Below are 22672 nucleotides of genomic sequence, written 5' to 3'. Positions count from 1 at the left end.
AGCAAGGGTCTCGACAGGTTTAGAGAGTATGGGAACTTACGGATACCTGAGGGTTGTCAGTGTACTTATAGTAGTGAACCCATAACCACCGTTGGAGTAGTTCCACCTTTTGAAGAGGATAACCGTCCCTTTATCTTAGGGAGGTTAAGATTTGACTCCTGAAAGTGGGTTGAGAGATTTTAGGGGTAGTTCCTTAAAATTAGAAATGGCCTAAACGAAGGAAAACCCATCAGGCTTGAAAATCCCAAATATCTTAAATCGAATATGTCCCCCAAGAAGGAAAATCCTAACGCGCGTTGCCACCATGTCAAACCCGAAAACGACGATTTGTGCTCTGTTCTGGCGACGATCTGCTCCAACGACGATTTTCTTGGTGTTCTCCTCTGACAAGATTGTCTTCTGTGAACTGAAACGATCTCTCCAGCGACGATCTCCTCTGGTGGTGCGTTCTCCTCTGGCGGCGCGTTCTCCTCCTTCAGCGAGCTTCTATGATTTGACTTCGATATGAAGATTTGCCGCCGCTCATCTTATCACCATCATTCATCTCTGCGCCATCGCAAGCAACACCGTTGTCGCTATCTTCTTCGATCTGGTTTTCAATCTGGCTCATCTCCTCGCCGTGGCAAGCAACACTTCTAATAAGTTTTCTTGCTATCTTCTTTGATCTGGTTTTCTTGCTACCTTCAGCAAGCTTCCACTGTTTGGTTTTCCATCTCTATCACTTCTAAGGAATCGAAGCATCCGATGGAAATGACAAAATCTATAAGTACACTTGAAAAAGTACCTTTTCCTCCTGATCTTGATAAGAAGGCAAGTTTTTTTTTTTTTTTTGCTAGGTTTGTAATATGAAATATAATAATTGATAATCTTGAGAAATAATAAAGAAATATAATGAAATACAATATTATTATTCATATCTATAAATTAAATATATCACTTATACCATTGTACATTTGATAATATAATGCAAGACTCTTTCATACTTAACATGGGAAGATTTTTCACTGGCTATGGAATTAAAGTTATCTCAAATGTAGTATATATATATTTATGTATCTAATAATATAGATCTTAGCTTTTATATATATATATATATATGTTTATATATATATATATATATATATATATATATATATATATATAAACAAAATGGAACAGGTTCCAATAATAATAATAATAATAATAAACCAAGATGTGAAATGAAAATTAATTAAAATGAACATGATTTTTTTTCAGGCAAAAGTTGGGCGTGAAAATAAGCACTCTAGAAGCAAATAATCAAGACAAAAGGATCGTAGCGAGGATAGAGATTATCATGACAAAGTGCACCAAAAGTTATGATGGAAATTTTATATATTAAGAGCTACATATTAAGACATTTATAATTAAAAAATTATGTTATGTTAGATACTTTATTTGTATAGGGGCTATTACTTTTTATTTTTAATACCAAAAGATAATATATTATGTTTAATACTTTGTTTATGAGTTATTTAATATTTGTTTATAAGTATTGATTTCTAATAATAAATATTATTTATTTAACACGATAAAAATGAGGATAAAAATTGTATTTTTAAACGATAAAAAAGTGTCATTGTTAGGGTTAAAACGGCGGTTTAAAAATGACATTTTAACCAACCAAAAGTCATTCTGTAAGGGTAAAAATGGCGGTTCAAAAATGCCGTTTTAACCGACTGAAATGTCACTATTAGGGTAAAAACGGCGGTTTAAAAATGCCACTTTAACCGACTAAAATGCCATTCTGTGAGGGTAATAATGGCGGTTTAAACTGCCGTTTTAACCAACCCTTAATCCACCGTTTTAACCTGAAAATAACGGCGGTTTGAACCGCCATTTTAACCTAGTAAAAAAGCGCCGTTTTAACCTGGAAATAACGGCAATTTGAACCGCCGTTTTAACCCAGCAAAAAACTGCCGTTTTAACTCTAGGAAATTGTGGCGGTTTTTAGAAAACCGCCGTAATAACCAAAATAGCGCTCTGAATTATGGCGTTTTTCGAAACCGCCGTACTTGGTAATAATGGCGGTTCAAACCGCCGTAATTACTCAAAAAAACCGCCGTTTTTACCCAAATTTTTTGTAGTGTTTGATCTGGACTTTAGTATTGGATTAGGATATGATCAGTAATTATATTTTTTGTGTTACTTAATTTCAATTTTATCTTCTCTTCTCTTCTATTTAGTACTCAAATGTACTCAATACTCATTATTTTAGTGTACCTACTTTTTTGTGGTATTCAATTTTAGTCTGTTTGTTCTTCTATTATTTTAACATAATCTTAATTGATATATTTCAATAACAGCTAAACATTATTGATGTCGTTGTTGCAAGTATTTTAGCTGACTTTTCATGTTTTACAAAAATCACACAAAAATACTCATCCTTTGAATTATTTTTAAGAGAAATGTTATATAAGTAATAATTCATACATTTTTATATCTAAAAAGCCAATTATATTAACTTTTATATATTTTCACTTTTCAAATTTTGTAGACAACTAATCTCCCATTTAAATTTAATATGAACTCATTTCTGAAATCTTTTTAACTCACTAAACTTTTTAAAATTATTTGATACGAATCTAAAATTTTTAGTTTAAGGTTTAAAATTTTAGGAGTTAAGATTTAAATTTATAGATTAGAATTTAATATGTAGATTTTAGGATTTAGGTTTTAAGTTTAGGGTTTTAATTCGTGTTATACTTACTACTTAAATGAAACTATAATATTATTGTTGATGTTGTAGTATTAATTTATTTAATTTTAAGTTTTATAATAGAATATATATCTATATTTTTATATATTTATTTATAATTTCATATATTATTTTATTATAATTCTGATATTTAATTTAGATCATAATTGAATTTATTGAGTTTCTAAACCAATAAAGTGATGGTCAAAACAATTTTATTAGAAGTGGCCGTTATATCAAGTGAGGTTTGAATTCGGGATTTCTAGAGAGAGGGGAGACAAATACCACCCGAGCTACAGGTAGCTCTTTGGCACTACTTCATGCTTCAAAACGTTGTGACATAAACACATTTCTCTTCAGCAATAAAAAAAACTTCCGCAGTCAAATCTCAACTGCTATACATAAAAAGAGAAATGAACCAAAAATTAAAAAGGGAAGAACAAACGCTCAAGGCTCAATTACAAGGGCCAGAATGTTGAAACAATTAATGAAAAAAAAAGTCAGCATGAATTTAGCACTTTGGAAGATCGAAGGGTGGTGGAAGCAGTTTCTGATTTGTGAGCTTTCCATCCAAGACAACCCACGCCATTCTTAAACCCCAGCTCGTATGCACTTCCAGGTGACAATGCATGAACCATACCCCTGGTACACACACAATAATCAAACAAATTGTTGAATTTTTTTTATGGGATTTTGTAGGAAACTATGTTTTTTCAAACTAATAATCAACCTAAGAAAGTAGTAAATTGATAAAAGTCAAGGATTTAAAACAAACTATTATAATTATACTAGCTACAAGAAAATAAGTTACGTACTTGTACTTAATATTTTAAATTTTTTAAGACAAAATAATAAACAATATGATATAAGAATTTTATTTAAAAAAAAAAAGAAGAAAATACTAGGGGCAGAAAAATTTATTGTTTTTGTCCTTAGCAAAATAATATTTAAAAAATAAATTAAAAGAATATTGTTGAATTATTAAATTAAACGAATTCGTCTTATAACTAAAAATAATAAAAAAAATTAATAAAGTTTGTTAAACATTTTATCAAACTCGGAACTTCTTAAAAGAAGTAATTGTTTTACGAAGCATTGTTGTCACTAACCTGGATTATCCGCAAGGAATCGTATAGCAACCCATCCACCAGATGGAACACCAACTGTGTTCCTTTCAACAGGATCAAGAAGATTGAAGTTTGCAGGATCGATTTTCGGATCGAAGTTACCAAAACCTTGGCCAACAACAAAGAAGTTAAAGCCATGCAAATGGAGAGGGTGATTTTCCGCACCAAGAATGCTGGTGTCCTGCATGACTACCTCCACGCTCGTGTTGTACGGAATAACCACCATCTTTGTCCCACTGTTCACTATCGTGTTGTTCGGCGGCGCGCCGGTGTAGTTGAACGGATTCAAGGGACTTGTTGGGAAGTCTGCGGTGTAAACACCATTGGATTGTCTAAAGAAATAAGATTGGAGAAGCGCGGTGTCGGGAAGTGCAAAAGACACATTGTTCACCGATGCAGAGAATTTCGTCCCATTAGGCCCTTGACATGTTTGGTTCTTCTCGCACGGATTTGTACCGAGCCCAACTGTGAAGAAAAAGTGTCTATCCACTTTCTTGGGGACATTAGCTGGGAACTCAGCGCTTGCGAGACTGCGGAGTTTGTTGGTAAATTTTGTTGCAAAAGAAGTGTCGCTAAGCGCTGGCAGGACAGGTTTTAGGAGCGGAAGGTTCTTCAATGAAACAGTTGAATTTGAACGATGAGTATTGGGTGGGGTTTTGTATTCCAATACGCCGGCGACGGTTGAATTGTCAAAGGTTCCTAAGCCGGTTGCGTATGGTCTAGCCATCATTAAGAAAGTGGCATTGGGGTAATGTGACTTAGTCTTCAGAAGAACGTTAGTGGTTTGACCTGGGGCAATTAGTATTGTGTTTGTTGAAAATGGCTTTACATAAACAGCATCTACTTCAACAACTGTGAGAGTGTGATTTGCAATGCTGAAGAAGAGCTGATCGTTGAGCGCAGCATTGATCAATCGCAAAAGGTAAATCTTCCTCGCCTTCACCTTCAATTTGAATGTATCTGTAAAGAATGACCAAGTTTTGCTTAGGCAAAAACCAATCATACATAGTAATGTAAGGTCACAATAATACAAAGTTATCTTATTTAATTTAATATCTATAATTTTATATATATAATATCTAAAATTACATATTTATTATATATAATATTATGTATTTATTTTAAAAATAATTAACAAAAAATTTAATATTATTTCTCTATTATTACTGTATAAAATATTTGATTATTCTACTGTAAAATATTTAATTATTTTAGTAGTTAATTAATTTGTTAAAAAATATATAAAATAATATGTATAAATATGTAAATATATAATTAATTTTTCGTTTTACAGGATTTTTGTTTCTCCCTATCAAATTTTGTGCCTAAAATACTGTGCGGCTCTTGCTGGAAATAGTTGTTTCTCCAAATTGTTCTGGTAATGCTACATAGACTCCTCATTTATATACCTTTGGCAGAGCAGTTATATAATGGCCCTGGAAGTCCATTCATTGTGTAGGCATCAGACACATTTGGTCCTCCGCCGCTTTGCAAAGCTTGACTTATCACTGCCTCAGGATCCGCATTCCACCATTCTCCTAAAAAAATATGTCAATGAATTTAATAATTTTTACCTTACGCAGATTATGAAAAAAATAGAGTGAATATTGAATTTAGTGTCTGAAATTTGAAATGGGATTCACTTTAATCTTTAAAATTTTAATGGATTTAAATTAGACTTCGAAAATTCATAATTATAACTCACACTAATCCTTAAGTTAATCTCTATTAATGACATATTGATTTAGTACATTACTTATTTTGATTTAGATTTGTCATCTAAATTCTATGTAATTAAGATTTATTAGAACTCCATAACCTTCATTGTTGCTTCTAAAACTGCAAAATTTTCAAATGGAATTTGTTATTATCCTCTTCATGAGGATGTTCGGGAGCCGATCAAATTTCTAGAAATCAAGTAGGTCTTAGTCATATGAAATCTAGACGACGAATCTAAATTTTAGTAAGTCAACTTACAAAATTAACATGCCATTTACAAAAATCAGCTTAAAAATTAACGTGAGTTACTATTGTAAATTTTTTTGTCAAATTGAGTATTCACTCGAAAAGAATATAATTAATCCGAAATTAAGCAGCCTTTTGTAATGTCATTACCAAATATTATAGGGACTTCCTTATGGGGTTTTGCGAAAGGATACCGAGCACCTTTCTTTGGAAGAATAATGAGAGGACCATAGAGAGTTGATCTTAACCATGATATGTGAGCATGCCAAAACAGAGTTCCTCTCTGCCCAGTAATGGTGTAATTGTAAACATAACTTTGACCTGTTTGGATTGGACATTGAGTTACATATGCTGGTCCATCAGCCCAACCTGTTTGAAGCTGTCGAATGCCATGCCTATTCCAAACAATTGCAACTTCAATTTTAATTAGTACTCTTCCTTGCAACAACTATAAAAACATATAAGCATTTCAGGTATGTGAGTAGTTAAAGTGTTTCAGTATTTTTAGTCATTAATCTTAATCTTAATTATAAAATATGTAGTACATAGTTCAGATTAGCGACTAATATACCTGAAATGCATATATATATATATATATATATATATATTGAAAATTTAGTGTTTCTTACCAATGGATGGAAATGTTGTTCTGCACATTGTTAATAACTTTGATCAGAATATGGTCTCCCTCCCTAGCTACAATGCGAGGTCCTGGAAATTGAGCATTCACTGTCACTATGCTCTTTGTATGGCATAGTCGTGTCACATTTTTGTACGTTATCTGCAACGTTGACATAAAAAATTATATAGAGAGAAAGCACATAACATAAAAAGAACGAAATGTAAATTAAACTATAAAAGGGTAGTATGGTCTTTTAAGAATGTACATCAAAATGGTAGTGCCTGGTGGTGCCCGCTAGTGCAAGCTCAAACATGCATAAATTGATGAATGACATAAATAATAATAATAGTGGGACTTTAGGAAATGAAATAAGGAAAACACCCATATTTGATGATATTTTTCTTAGTGTGTGTGATTTGTGAAGAATGATCGTGTACTGTCACTATATAAGTTTAAACAGCGTTGATGGATTGGGACAAGATGTTAGACTCTTTATATAGAGATTTGAAAGGATGTAGTTGATTGATTAGGTGATTTATAATTGATTTAATTAGAAGCTGAAATCTTCACTGATATATTTTAGGAAGTAACTTAATATTAAAAAAAGGAAAACGGAGAAAGAAAATTTGGAGACATAGCATTTGTTAGAACAACTTTAGAGTGGTGTTAAAGACATTCAATTTCGTTTGACCTCCTTCCTTCACAAGTCAAAGTGATTAACAAAATTTTATTCGTCTGATAATTGTAGGTGCAAATCCACTTCGTGGTTTGTTTGATACAGTCCAGTTGGCATCTGAAAGGAACTGGAGTTAGATTGAGTTAAAATCATCGGTCAGACGTTATTCTCTCAACCAATTAAAATATTCTTGTTGCCAAAGTAATAAAGTTTCTGTCAATCGGTCATTTCATGGCCAGATATTGGTGTAATTGTTTAGTATTAAAACGTAAAAAAATGTGGCCAATACTATGGTGCTGAAAGAAAAAATTTTCAGTTGATACTGAAAGTATGTGTCATAAGAGAAAAGCAACACGTGTTTATCTTGTTGGTAAAATTCCGGATAACTCTGTGCGTGTTCAGGGAGTGCTGTATGAGGTAATTAATTAGTTGATATTTAACTCATGCGTTAATCAAGATGATTATGATCTTGGGCTTTTTTTGATAGTCCAGTAACAATTGGGTGTAATAATTGGGTAAAATAATTAGACTGACACAATGGTTAAAATTTTTGATTGTATTATTGAACAAAGATGAAATGATTAAAATATATGATGCGATGTATTGGCATGGAGTTAATAAAGGTTTTTTTTAAATATTTTTTTAGAAGTTTTTATTGAGTTGATAATTTTTTGTCAGTTTGACATAGTATAGAGTTCTTTTTTTTTTTTTAATTGAAGGAGATGGTAATTGTTAATTTAATTATTGAAATTGTCATGATAAAAAAAACTAAAATTGTAAGAAAGAATTTATTATACTAAGTATGTGTTTAGATTGAAGTTTGTAGATGAGAGTTTGTATAAAATTGATTTTGATTGAAAATGAATTGAGATTAGCATGGTTTATGTTTGTCAAGTTTTTATATCAAAATGAATTTTAGTAAATTAAGAAGTCGTTTAGATTATATTACTCAAAATCACTTTTAGATAAAAAAAATTATTAAAAAAAACATAAATTTAAATAGTTATTGATATTATGTTATCTTTTTATTTTAGGTATTTAAATAAATTTTATTAATCAAGTTTATAATAAAAAGTAATATTTACTTATTCAATTAAAATTAGCATAAGAAATTGATAAAATATATTTTATATAAAAAACATAAATAATATATAAATAATATATGAAAATATACTTTATGAAATTATATTACTTATAATTTATATAGTATTGTTTTATTTAGTACTATTATCGATTATAAATGTTACTTTGATATGATTCTATTGTTAGTTATAATTTTTTATTTATTTTATTCTTTTTAGTAGGATGAATAATTTATATTTTAAAAAAATTACAATGATAAACATAATATACAACTATCACAGTTACAAATTTTAATAGAGGTAAAGAAATAATAAAAAAAATTTGTACACAGCAAAAATAAAGTACAAAAAAAATAGAGGACAAGAATTCATATAAGGAAACAAAATAAAAATTCCATAACAAATTAATTATATACATGAAAGATGTGAGTACTAAAGAGATTACAAAAAAGAACATAAAAATTAGAGTTGATAGAAATGAAATAAAATGAATCAGTTAATTATTGTATACAATCCTATAAATTAAAAAAATTCTACTGAAACCTAATATTTCAAAACGTGAAATCTAATATTGTAATGAATAAACGTCTAAATGAGTCTCTAACTTATATGTGAGGATAATTTTGGTTTAAAGAATTTATTAAATAATATTGAAGTTAGTCTAAAATCTTCTTGTATCGTTTAGTAGTCATAAAATTATTTATAGATGTACACCTATAATTTTCATAAATTACATTTTTTTTGGTTATGTAAATTAAATTATGTGAATAAACTGACATACATTAACACATAATAGACATATAATCAATTTTTATTCAAAAAATATGCATAATTTTAGTCCTTAATCAATTTATTAATATAAATTATCTTTGTTTTTAAATATTATATATATATATATATTCTTCTTTTAGTTTTATTTTCTTAAAAATTAACTATTTTTTTAAACTTTAAAGGACTCATTAATTACTTTGTATTTACTATCTTCAATACTTTTATAAAAAAAATATAAAAAAAAATAAATTACAAAATATTAGCAAAAATAATTTTTCTTTTTAAATTTTTAGATATAATTTAACTTTACTTTCGTAAAATATTTTATTAAAACAAATCATGCATACAAAATTAAACAATAAATTTTAAAGTAAGTAATTTTAGTTAAAGAAACGGATCCCTAAGGTTTAAGGGATATTTGTTTAGTATTATTAGTAAAAATTATAAAAAAAATAGTGATGTATATTGTTTAATGTTATTAGTAAGAGTTTAGGGTTTAGTGACGTGTATTAGGTTTTTTTAAGAAAATAGTTTGCAAATCGTATAAAACAGTTTAAAATAATTAATTAATTTTAAAATCCTAAATGTCTATCATAACTTCTTTCTTATTATTTTAGTGACGTAAGACTAGAAATTTAGAATTTTGAAAAAGCCACCTTTTTCCTTGAGCCTTCGTTCCTTTTGGCCTTTTTTTTTCTTTTGGTTACTTCTAGCTTTGACTCTCTCTCACTCAAGATTGCCCATTTCAAACCATAGTGTTAGCCCAGTTATTTTATCCAATTGTTGCTGGACCATAAAAAAAGGTCCGAGATCATAATTATTTTCATTAATGTATGAATTAGATATCAACTAATTAATTACCTCATATAACATTCTCTGGGCACCCTGCACTCCTGCAGAGTTGTCCGGGACTTTACCTACAAAGTAAATACGTGTTGCTTTCTCCCTATGGCACATACTTTCAGCACCAACTGAAAAATATCTCTTTCAGCACCATAGTATAACCCAAAAAATGTTATGTTATTTGTACACTAATTTCAGCTATTATTTTTAGTCACTGTATATAAATATGGTAAAATATTATATGTATACATGATATTGCAGAAAATAACTAGAAATTTCTACGCGCCAAAACCAAACAAAGTAGCTCTCTTTTCCGCGACCAACCTAGAATCTTCTTAGTATCACTGTACTTCAGTTTCTTCTTTTTTTCTTTGCACAACGCCGTTCACTCTCTTCTTTTTAACATTATTCATCTCCTCTTATTATCACAGATTTTTCTTCTCTTCTCTTCTTTTTAGTGCGATTCATTCTGCTTTTCTCCTTTTCTTAGCGCGCTCCATTCTCTTCTTCTAATCAAAAATGGATTTGTCAAATCAATGAGTTATCAATGCATGTTGATTCATTTTGGTTCTTCTTATCTTAGGGTTTTGATTCTATTTTTATTGGCTAAAATTAAAAAAAAAATTTGTTTTTTGAAATAAAATTCAAAATTTAAATTCAGAATTTAATAGAATGCACAAATTCAAATAGTGACGTTTGTACTTTATTTTGTTCATATGTTATTAGTTTATGATTCCTGATTTGATCTTAGCATATGTGATTGGTTTTTTTTCTAGTTTGGTTGTAGTAAAATTCTGTTATCTTATCAATGCATCAATTTTATATTTTTTTATGTTTTGTTCTTTGAATTTTAGAGTTTTGATTTTTTTTATTGTACAATTTGCAGCCAAAACTGAAAAAATTCTATTGTTGTGGTTAGAATCTATTTAGAATCATCTGGTTCTAAAGTTGAAGTTGTGAGTATTCTCTGGATAGGTACCCTGGTGTGGCTAGTGCAAAAGCATTGGCTGAGATTATATTTCGACTCGTTAATGCATGCTTGAATTATTTCTTATGAATGCATTAATCTTATTACCCCTGAAAATTTGATGACTTAATTATCTTAGAGTTGGTATTTTTGCTGCAGTTGGAAGGCTTTCAATGACATGGTATCCAAAATCATTTACCAATGTGCCATGAGTGACATGAACATGAGGGCTGATCCATCTTGTAGTTATCCAGGAATAACATACCGATTCTCCACTGGCACTAAAATTTATGGATTTATACATAGTCTGAGTTACAATGCTTTCTCATACAATTAAGTTTTTATCATCATCACCAAGTAAAATTAGTTTGCATAAAAGTCTAAAGGCAGGTGTATTATTAAGCCATGCAGAGAAATTAAAAGCTATATTGATCACGTTCTAGTTGATGACATGCAAGATTATTGCACCAACTTGAGATTTGGAATGCATGTTTCTGTGATGAACCTTGGTCACTTGAATTCTTGAGTTTAATTATTATCTTGAGCATGTTTGATTATAACTAAATTTTGTAATATAATTTGGGATGTGTTAAATTATAATCTAATTATAGTAAGAGTTTGAATTTTGATTTGAATCCTAGAGTTTGATTATTATTTTTATTGTATTTGATTATAATCTGATTTTGAAGTATGATTTGGGACACATTTTATAAGAACCAGAAGTTAGTAGTCATTTAATCAGAATAAAATAATAATCTAATTGTCTGAAATAAGTTGAAAAATTTAGAAATATTAATTTGAAAATTTAATTGTGAAAATTGGATTTAACGAATTTTTTCGAGTGAGAAAATGTAATTTTCTACGAAAAAAATGCGTAAAAATGCAAATCAGTAATTTAGTCGGTAATACCGGCTTAAGTCTGTCCAGTACTGCGTGTGAGAAAATAAAAACTGCAAAAATACTTAGGAAAATATTTACACTACAAGAAAATAAGCTTTCTGCCACACTTTAAAAGCGTGCCAAAAAGTGCAAAAAAGCGTGCCGATAGCTTTTCGCCACGCTTTTTGAGCTATCGGCACGATTTTGAAAGGGTTACATCCGCCAGCGTGCTGGTTGCTCTATTGCCACGCTTATGTAGATCTATCGGCACGCTTTTTTTGTTGGCACGCTTTCATTTCTTGCCACACTTAAAAGCGTGGCCATAGGTCTTAACCTATAGGTACGCTTTATAAGCGTACCGAAAAATTCACGTATCGCCACGCTTTTAAAACGTCTCAGAATGCATACTTTGGGTACTCTTTAAAAGCGTACCGATAAGGGAAGATATAGCTACACTTTTTAAACGTGCCAATAGGGTAAACATATGAGGATATGGGTACACTTAGAAAACGTGGTAGTAGATGAGGATATGGATACGCTTTTAAAGCGTGCCGGTTGCCGAGTTATGGCCACGCTTAATAAGCGTGCTTGTTGAGCCCAAAATTAATGTATAGCCACCCTTTTTAAGCGTGCCGATAAGTTTGGTCAGAATTTTTTTTATTAATCTTCCTAATATTTTGTGCAAAATTCATATATAATTTTAAAATTATAGACCAAAATAAAATTATATATATTGAACTAATCCTACAAATATAAACTTTCCCATAAAAAAAGACATACATATAAAATTGTCACCATAAAAGTAGGCTTTGATGACAAAGTACCAAAAAGTAAAGTCATAACAAGTAAATAAGAATTGCCATTTCAACAAGTGTCATATATCTACTTCTTTTATATACTTAGTTACAAAATATCAAATTTTATGAGTAGTGTGATCATCCATTATGAGCTCCATTATTTTTATCACTGCCCTGCAGAATTTTAAATAATCTTGTGTTAGTACATGTTATAAAAGCGACTTTAATTAAGTCCAACAAATCCAATTCCAAATCCAAATTGATTAAACATGAAAATGGCAAAGCAACTTTAATTAGGTCCCACAACATTGCATATTCAGCCATTAGAACAAAAAATACATATCAAACACAAAAGAAATAGTCCCCTATACATGGTCACAAAAGGAGCTGTTCACACACAAATTTCAAATTATTGGAGCAGAAGAACAAACATTTACATGAGTAAAAAATTTTCAGAATTCTGGTTACATTTTGTTTTTTATTATTATCCATTAGCAAATTTGGTGTGTGGAGTCAAAATTAACTAAGCTAGAAATGGAAGAGGCAAGGAATAACAAGCAATTCGAAAGAGAAGAGATGGTGTAAAGTTGACTCGTAGGTAATAAGTAATTAAAAACTAGAAAGAATGCTACAATTCACAATTGCATCATCATCATCATGCAATTAGTTTAGCTGAATGGTAAGTAATCCATCTGTAACTAAAATTCATATTCCTTTTCCCTGATTAATGCTACACTACCTCACAGGATAGTAGTAATCAAATTCAAATGACAAGAAAGAAAGGGGAGAAACTGAGGAAGAGAAAATGACAAAGGAGAATATATGGTCAAAACTCAGAACAAAAAAAGGGGTCATGGGCATGTCAGAGCGCTTTATTCCCAACCGCGATCAACGGCTTCCGCCGAAAATGAGATTAAATTGCCAAATCTCTTTCTTTCACACACCCTCTATCTCAATTCTCAATTATCAATTCTCAATCAATAGTAATTCAATTCAGCCAGCAACATAAATTCTCAATCAACAATAATTCTAAATTCTCAATTCTCAATTCAGCCAGCATAAATTCTCAATCAATAATAATCAACAATTCTCAATTCTCAATTCAGCCAACAACATAAATTCTCAATCAACAATAATCAACAATTCTCAATTCTCAATTCAGTCATCATAAATTCTCAATCAACAATAATCAACAATTCTCAATTCGGCCAACAACATAAATTCTCGATCAACAATAATCAACAATTCTCAATTCTCAATTCAGCCAACAACATAAATTCAACATGAAAAAAGAAATTATATAATCTAAATCAAGGGAATGAAAATAATACAAGGTTAGGACAGTTACTTACATCATCGGTTGGTGGAATGTGAGTTGCTTCGGAGGAGTGGGGAGTATTTCTTGGTCTATTACTTGAGGCATCCAAAGGAGAATTTTGGGCTGCTTGCACTAAGGCTGCTACCTCTTCGTCACTCATTCCAGGATTGAGTTAGTGCAACATCACCTTTAATAGACCACAAACACCGTCCATCTTCTTTTCTAATGAATGCACCTTATCATTGTATTCAACCTTCACTTGGCGAATCTCCTCATCCTTTCTAAGAGATCTTCTTGTAATTGAAGTCCCATAACAACGAACTCGACCTGGCTGGTCCTTTCCTAGCACTGCTACAAATGCATCCTCATGATTTTCCCCTGCCTCTATGCGGCTTTGAAGTTCATTCTACCAAAAGCAACAAAAAAATACAAAGTCACATTAACTTAATATAAATACAAATCTATCTAGCATTTAAATTGTACAAATCCAAATACAAATACAAAATAACTCACAATTGTTGTTTATGTTTTAGCATCAATTTCTTTTCCATTTTTACTTGTGCATGTTGCTGTGAAAATTTCAGCCCTTGATGGCTCTTCATTGTTCTCCTTAAAGTCACACTAGAGATAGAAGATAAAATTTTATATGAAGCATACTAACTAGACAATATAACATGGATATAAACGAGAAATCACAAAAAATAAGTTAGGTTACCAACTGCTTGCGCACTATTACAAAATTTGTGGAACCCATTCGGTGAGGACATGTTTGCTTTTATTTATTTTCAGTATTCTTAACAGACATAGCCTAAATATAAACATGAAAAAGAGATATTATTCTTAACGAACACATTTTCTTTCTCTTGGAAAATCCCATCACCTTTTTTTGAAATAGCAAGTCTAATCACAAAAAAAAATCAAGGATAGATAGAAAAAATAGAAGACATAGCATTACCTTGATAGCAGGAAGACTCCAATACCGAATTAGCTTGCGAAACTGAAATTCAGGACTCTCTAATGGTCGGTTCTTTATCATTTCTTTCTTTGTGTTGTACTTTAAGAAATGTTCTTTTTTAATTTCACCCTTGTATTTTTTCCATGCACGACAAAATCCCCGCATGACCTACGGCTTTGAACTTATTGGAAGAATAAACTTTTGCTATGCAACACATACATTAGAACGCCAAAGGTTAGCATACACAACATAACAAATAAATAAATAAATAAACTGTCCATAAAGGCATATTTACATACGTTGGCGTACTCCCACATGCCCTCCTTGATATTATCAGGCACACCATGCCAACTAGTATATAGCAAAGTCACAAAACGGGGATTTATAATTGTTGAACCCAAAAATTGGCCTAGGTTAGCTACAACCTCCTTGGTTGGACCAATAGGCTGCCCTTGTAAAAACTCCACCTCCCGTCGATCATTAAAATCAGTGGCATGAATATTTTTGCATAAGGTCTTGCCACGAGTTTTCTTTTTAGTGCCTAAGTCCAATTAGAATAACAGAATTTTAACTCAAACTAATTGAAAAGTAATATAAGCTATAATTAGGCAATAAGGGAGATAAGAAAAACTACCTTCATTACTAGCTTGTCCTCCACCACCCTCAATATTTGCAGCATCTTCCTCATCTTCCTCATCTTCCTCGTCTTCGAAATTAATCCCATGCACCTTAAAATACATGTCAATACTCATTCCCTTTTTGTTTGATTCTATGCTCAGCCCACTTGTATCTTCTCCCTCCTTATTAGAACTTGCATCATCTTGATCCATTGTATCATCTTCAACAGTTTTTTTATTCCCAGTTTTCGAGTTCTTTTCAGCTTGAAACATTGCCTCATTCTCACTTTGGGGGTTCTTTTCAACAGCCTTTGAATTATTCCCAATACACTCACATTCTTGAAATAGTGAGTTTGGTGGGACCTTCTTTTTTTTCTTCGGAGCCCCAGTTTGCTCTTCAAATGCATCTTCTACTATTGTGATGGGTTGTTTTCTTATTAGATCTTTTAGGCCTTGAGCTTGCAACCTAGCTTTATTATTTTCAGCCATGATCTTCTCTCTCTTAATATTATATTTTTGTAGCAATTCAACACTTGACCTAACTTGCATCACCTCAAAAGAATTATTTTTTTTGGACTTTTATGTTTCATATTCTTTTAACCTAAGGTAATTATTCTTTTTCTTTTAGTGATCTCCCTTTTTTCTATCCTGCACACATAAGAAATAAGGAGAAAAAATGTAATTCTATTAATTAAATAAACATAATTAGCACAAGCAAGTAACTAAATAAGCAAAACAACTAACAAAAGTAATTCATTTAGAATACTACCAAAAAATTGCAAAGATAAACACATGTCAAGATGAATCGGAATTAACATCCTCCATGTACTCATCATATTCACTTTCCTCGTTTTTCTCACAACGTTACTTGGCAAACATGTTTGGAGCCATATCTATGATGATAGCTCGTAGATCATTCCTCACTAGATCAACTTCGCCATTATCATTTGGAAAACTTAGAATCATTTCAGGCTCACATGGCTCCCTTGCATATATTATGGGGGAATCAGACTCAAGGTCGTCACTTATTCTAAATAAATCTCTCGGAATTATTTTCATAACATAGTGTTTGTCACTCACATATGGGTCTTGCACATAAAAGCATTAGTTTACTTGAGATGCTAACACAAATGGTTCTTCTTGGTAGCATTTTTTTACTGAAATACACATATGAGAGACCAAAGTGGTCTTTTGCAACTGTATACCACTTACACTTAAATAAGACTACTTTAAATTGGCCATAATAATCTAACTCAAACATATCCACTATTCTACCATAGTAGGTAACTTTTGCTTCAATTGGGTTCTTATCTTTCACACTAGCAAAACTAGGAGTCAATGCTTCTAATGTGACACCACTATTATGGGTTTTACGTCTCGCATCACGGTGCCTTGTATGGAACCTATACCCGTTGATAACAAAACCTAAAAATATTTTCACAACTCTATTTGGACCTCTAACCAACCCTTTTGCCTAACCAGTCACATCTTTTTTCATGACACGAACTTTAAACCATTATGAGAATTGTTGACTATGGTCTTTGGCTTTCTCCCACTTCGTTCTGCGTGGATTGTTATCATTAACTTGACTCTCTTACTCTCTAACGTATCAAATATTATTATTTGTTAGTAAAGTACAATGTTGTAGTGTAAACTAACAGATGATAATAAAGCAAACAAAATACCTCATGTAGACTTCGATTTTATCATAGTTGTTCAGGATGTATGCATACCCTTGTGCTTCTGATTTTTCATCTAAGATGAACACATTTCCCATTTGTCCACCTAAGGGACATCCTTTCTTTGGAAACAAATTGGGAGTTCGCATCTCATCTGAAACACACTCATAATTATTTCGAGGGACTCTATTGAATCTTGTCTGAACATCCTCATGCAAATATCTTGAGCAAATGTTTATACACTCATTAGCCAAATATCCTTCAGCAATGGACCCCTCTAGACGACTTCTGTTACGAACATACGATTTTAGTGTGCACATATACCATTCAACAGGGTACATCCAACGATATTGAACTAGACCACCTAACCTCACTTCATTTGCCACATGAATAGGCAAGTGCACCATTATGTCAAAAAAGCTTGGAGGAAAAATCCTCTTGAGTTGGCATAATGTCTCAACAATCTCTGCTTCTAAGTTTGCCACCTCAGCTAGGCTAATTACCTTCTGACATACCCGACGAAAAAATGAGCATAATCAAACTAGAGCGATGGCAATATGGTCAGGAAGTATGCTCTTGATTGGTACTTGCAACAAGTAATGTAAAAACCTTTCTACACCAAGTTGATATTCTTTCAAATGACGGGGCATATCCATCAAATCCTTGGAGACATCCATCGAAAACCTATGTATTTCAAATAGATAGCTAAGTTCCTATTCTAAAGTCCTTAATTAACGTTAGTCTCACTAACTGTAATTCTAGCTTCCTATGTAACTAATAAGAGACAACGTTTTCCCAACCTCCAAAATACTTTAAAAATAACTAACAAAAAATATCAAAGAAATTTGAGTTTTAGCAATTCTTAAAGAAAGCCTTGAAGTGACCACCTCGAGAAAGAACTTAAAGTAGTATACATAACATGAATAACAAATTATACGAGGTTAGGACATAGAGAACCACGATCACATGACCTCTAATGATAGAGGTTCTATTACAAAACAAATAAGTTATAAAAAGTATAATAAGTTATACGAGGTTAGGACATAAATAACCACGATCATATTCGCATAGTTACCTCTACAAAAGGTGTCAGAATTTTCAAAATTAAACTAAAATAAAGATAATAGTCAACTAACACCGCAGAAACTAAATTTGTACCCTAGCAGCAACATCAGTACCACAGCAGAAGCAAACCAAGAGAGGTGGCAGAGGCAACAGCAGCGAAAGCACAACTATTGAAAGCCTGTAAAAAAAGAAATAGACTTAAATCAATACTAATAAGATTCAATTGCAACCAAGCAAACACAAGATTCAGTTCAAGCAAACAAACACAGTTTTCAATTTTACTGTTGTATATATTGATTAGTATATGACATGGCAAACAAAGGTAGAAAAAAGTAAATACTAGTTTTGTGTAATGATATATGCAGGTTCTGTTTGGACAACAGCTTTGATCGTAACAAGTTAAAGGGGTTAAAAAAATTGGAAATGAAGAGGTAGCATTAGCGTGGAGTAGTGTCGATGATCATATCATTATAATCAGATTAAACAAAAAAAGTTCTAAAATCTGCACACGTTTGAGCTACAAGAGACTATAATATGTGATAACAAGACTAAAATCAGATTAAATGGGTGTATTCTATTATTTTCTGATTACTAATTTTGGCTTTATGGTTACATAGTGAGTGTAACCCAAAAAATAAAGTAGTTAACTAGTGAAAAGGTTTCAACAAAAATGAGCAGCCACATGCTTGTTCAAATAATAAAGATCAGTCAGCATGAGAGAAATAACAGGCCACAACAACAGTAAAAGAACAGAATTAGTAAACCCGACTTCATACGTAGCAGAATTTCAATTCTCACATAGCAATATAATAAAAGAATTTCTTAAGTAACATTTTTAAACAATAAAACTTCAAAAAGAAAATACTTCAAACACCAGAAAACTTCAACATGTTTAACTTATTTGCATTTGAACTTGTTATTATCCCAATATCAAGTTAACACATTCAGTAGAAACAGCTTTTGCTAATAATGTTTGAAATACAACAAAATAATTGAAAACAAAATGGAGTCAGAAAACTTCAGTAAGGGAAAAAAATGTAAAAGGCAGGTTGAATATTGTCATTAATAGGTACTCAGCAACTTACTCTGCTAGTTCCAAGAGGATCGTACAGAAGAACGCTGGATCTCTTACGTAATCCAGATGCAAAAAGATCTTTATGCAGTAGGGGCAACTAAAAATATGAAATTTAGAACAATTAGATATTATGAAATTACAAGCATAAACAGTATATCTGAGCTTGCTTATTATTTAACAAGATAAATACAACAATATATAAGAAACAAGCCTGAAAATGTTCTTAAACAAAAAAAATTCTTGAAGGAGAAGCATATTATTTTCCATCAAATAGAAAAAGCTAAGATATACTAAATAAACTGAGATGATAGATAGCTGAGAAAGTCTCTTCAATATCCATTTTAACAGAATTTGCACTTTCAGGAAGCTATAACTAGGGATAAATAAAAGTATAATTTTATTAATATATAAAAGTATAATTTAATTTTATTAATAACTATGCTATAATTGATTCCATTTGATGTGCACACCTTTTTTGCAATTTGTGGCATTAAAACAACTTTAAACTTATTTAAAAGGAGGAATATGAAGTAAATGCACTAAGATTCTCAATGGTATAACTTGATTGATATGTCAATATCCGCACATACAAGAGAGCAATGAACTAGTAAAATGCATATAAGCTTACCTATGGGTCCAGTCCCTGTCTCTCTGCTGTAATCTATCAAGTCTTTCATACTATTTACCACTTCTGATATCTGCAAACATAAATAAGGTTGTAAAAGACCGATACTAATTCAGAAAAAGGACCAAAAGTGCACCATCTGAAACATTCTCTAAAACATTATGTACTGGAAAAGTAAGGTGAGTAAATGATCTTTGGTTTCGGGACTTTGAACACTCCATCATTTTGAGATCCTTCACATTTAGAGAGTGTGTGATATTATTCTTCATAATTGTTTTCATCAGAAGTGTTAATTATACTTAATGCTAAATTAAGTAATTAACCAGAAATGGATTTATCATAAATTAATATATAATATTTTATATAAAGTTTAAATTCAATCATAATTCTTTACTGAACAGTAATCTTAAGCTTAACTAGACCAATAATTTAATAGAGATAAGAGATTCAAAAGAAAGAACAACACTAAAATAATTCACAAGAAGCTTTCCACAAGCACATAGATTTTACACCCATTCAATGATAAGAAAAGAAAGAAAAGAAAATTCACATAGTGATCCTCAAGAGAAATTGAAGCTGGGACCACCAATTAATAAGCAACGTAAACAATATGAGAATTAGAATGATAAACAATCTAGTAGAAGAAAGGACCTTTAAATCCATAATTAAGTTGTGTTGAATGATAGAAAAAGAAACAATATGAATTTGATGTTGTTTTCAGCATGTTCAAACGTAACTAGAAGAGATCATTCAAAACAATGTCATATTGGAGAGACTAATCTAAAAAGTGTGTTTCCAATCAGTAGGAATGATCTTATTTTTAAGGGTCTTTCAAAAAATTTTGAAAACCAATCTTCTCAGCTATATGACCCTTTGCACCATGTTATATAAGAAGAACCAGCACTTGCTCACATGCAATAGTCACTTGCTATTTTGTTGCTACTGATAAATGTAAATGTTTTAGGAAAGATAAGGACCTAACCACTTTCCTTTTCTGGTTTAATGAATGAATTACACACTAAGGCATGGCAGGGAACAAACATCAAGAACCTCCAAAGCAAACAAATAAATAAAAGGAAACCTGATATGATTTCATGGACTGATCACCTTTCTATCATCACCAGACTTTAATTCGGCTGGATACCAATACAATCACCAGAGAAAAAGAAACAATATGAATTTGATGCTGTTTTCAGCATGTTCAAACGTAACTAGAAGAGATCATTCAAAACAATGTCATATTGGAGAGACTAATCTAAAAAGTATGTTTCCAATCAGTAGGAATGATCTTATTTTTAAGGGTCTTTCAAAAAATTTTGAAAACCAATCTTCTCAGCTATATGACCCTTTGCACCATGTTATATAAGAAGAACCAGCACTTGCTCACATGCAATAGTCACTTGCTATTTTGTTGCTACTGATAAATGTAAATGTTTTAGGAAAGATAAGGACCTAACCACTTTCCTTTTCTGGTTTAATGAATGAATTACACACTAAGGCATGACAGGGAACAAACATCAAGAACCTCCAAAGCAAACAAATAAATAAAAGGAAACCTGATATGATTTCATGGACTGATCACCTTTCTATCATCACCAGACTTTAATTCGACCGGATACCAATACAATCACCCTTTCTGCAAATAACAAAGTAAAAATAAAGAAATTCAAAATTTTCAACCAGAAAACATCAAAGAGATTGAAAAGAGAGAACAAAATCCCCTCACATCTTACAAAATAGGACACTAGGCTCAACACCAGAACAAGAGGGTTGCCTTGATGGTGCGACAGAGGGCCAAATAGCGAAGATGCTCCACCAAATAGTGAGGGTCAAGCAGAAGATGCTCCGCTAAATGGTGTGGTCGCAGCAGAGGGTTTTGCCCCAAACGGCATCGTGGTAGAGGAAGTTCCACCTAAAGATGGTGTGGAGAACAAGGAGGAGCCTGAACTCGCAGCACAGAAAATGGGAGAATCGGTACTCGAAGCTGCCATAGTAGAAGCCAAAAAAGTAGAGCCGAATAGAGACGGAGCTAGAGCAGGAGCCGAGCGAGATGCGGTCAGTGCGGACCCAAAACCTAAGGAAAACGACGACACAGAGGCTGCAGAGAAGGAAGGTGTGGAGCCAAAGCCGAAGGACGGTGCGGTAGTAGTGGCGCCGCCACTTCCTCTTGCGGTGGAGGATGAAGAAGCGAATGAGAAAGAGAATGGACTTGGTGAGGAAGAAGTGGCGGAGCTAGGGTTTGCGGTGGCGGTAGTCGAAGAGAAGAGGGAAGAGGGTTGCGTTTATGGGTTCCTAAAGATGGAGGGTAACTTTTAGGGTTTTCTTTGGTGGCTGGGTTACTTTTAAGGTTAAAATTAGTGTGATGTTGTGTTTAGGGTTAAAATTGAAAACTAAGGAAAAAAATTTAAGTGGGAAAAAAATTGCGTGGGAAACTAAATTTGGGGGGAAGGAACTCTATCGGTACATTTTTTGTGGGGTGCCAAGAGAAACAAAATATGGGCACGCTTTAAAAAGGTAACCATTGAAACACAAACTAGCCACGCTTTTCAAGCGTGCCGGTTTCCCTCTATGGGCACGCTTTTTAACCATGACAAAAAAAGTGTGGCTAAATTTTTAATCAGTGGCCACCCTCGTAAAAGCGTGTCAATTTCCCTCTATCACCACGCTTTTCAAGCGTGGTAGTAAAAAAGCGTAGCGAAATTTTAAGTAAGGGGCACCCTCGTAAAAGTGTGCCGATTTCCCTTTATGGCCACGCTTTTCAAGCGTGGCAAAAAAATGTATGGCCAAATCACAAATTAGTGGCCACCCTCACAAAAGCGTGCCCATAGACCACTTTTGGGCACACTTTAAAAGCGTGGTAAGAAAAAAGGGTGTCGACAGACCTTTTTTCTTG

At 32.0% G+C, this 22672-nt stretch overlaps 1 protein-coding gene across 1 annotated transcript; it reads right to left on the bottom strand.

The window, feature by feature from the left end:
- Positions 1-2948: 2948 nt before the first annotated feature.
- LOC112794301 (laccase-17) lies at positions 2949-15824 on the bottom strand. The gene is made up of 9 exons (XM_072234428.1): positions 15353-15824; positions 15018-15259; positions 14719-14886; positions 13999-14169; positions 6438-6589; positions 5959-6203; positions 5253-5381; positions 3826-4803; positions 2949-3358 (listed from the first exon to the last, which is right to left on the bottom strand). Exons 1-9 carry the CDS (start codon positions 15822-15824, stop codon positions 3228-3230), a joined length of 2688 nt encoding a protein of 895 aa, XP_072090529.1. The 3' UTR covers positions 2949-3227.
- Between the last annotated feature and the right edge of the window lie 6848 nt (positions 15825-22672).

The sequence above is a fragment of the Arachis hypogaea genome, chromosome 4 (genome assembly GCF_003086295.3).
Source record: "Arachis hypogaea cultivar Tifrunner chromosome 4, arahy.Tifrunner.gnm2.J5K5, whole genome shotgun sequence".
Taxonomy (NCBI): Eukaryota; Viridiplantae; Streptophyta; class Magnoliopsida; order Fabales; family Fabaceae; genus Arachis; species Arachis hypogaea.
This window is presented reverse-complemented; position numbering and strand designations above follow the sequence as displayed.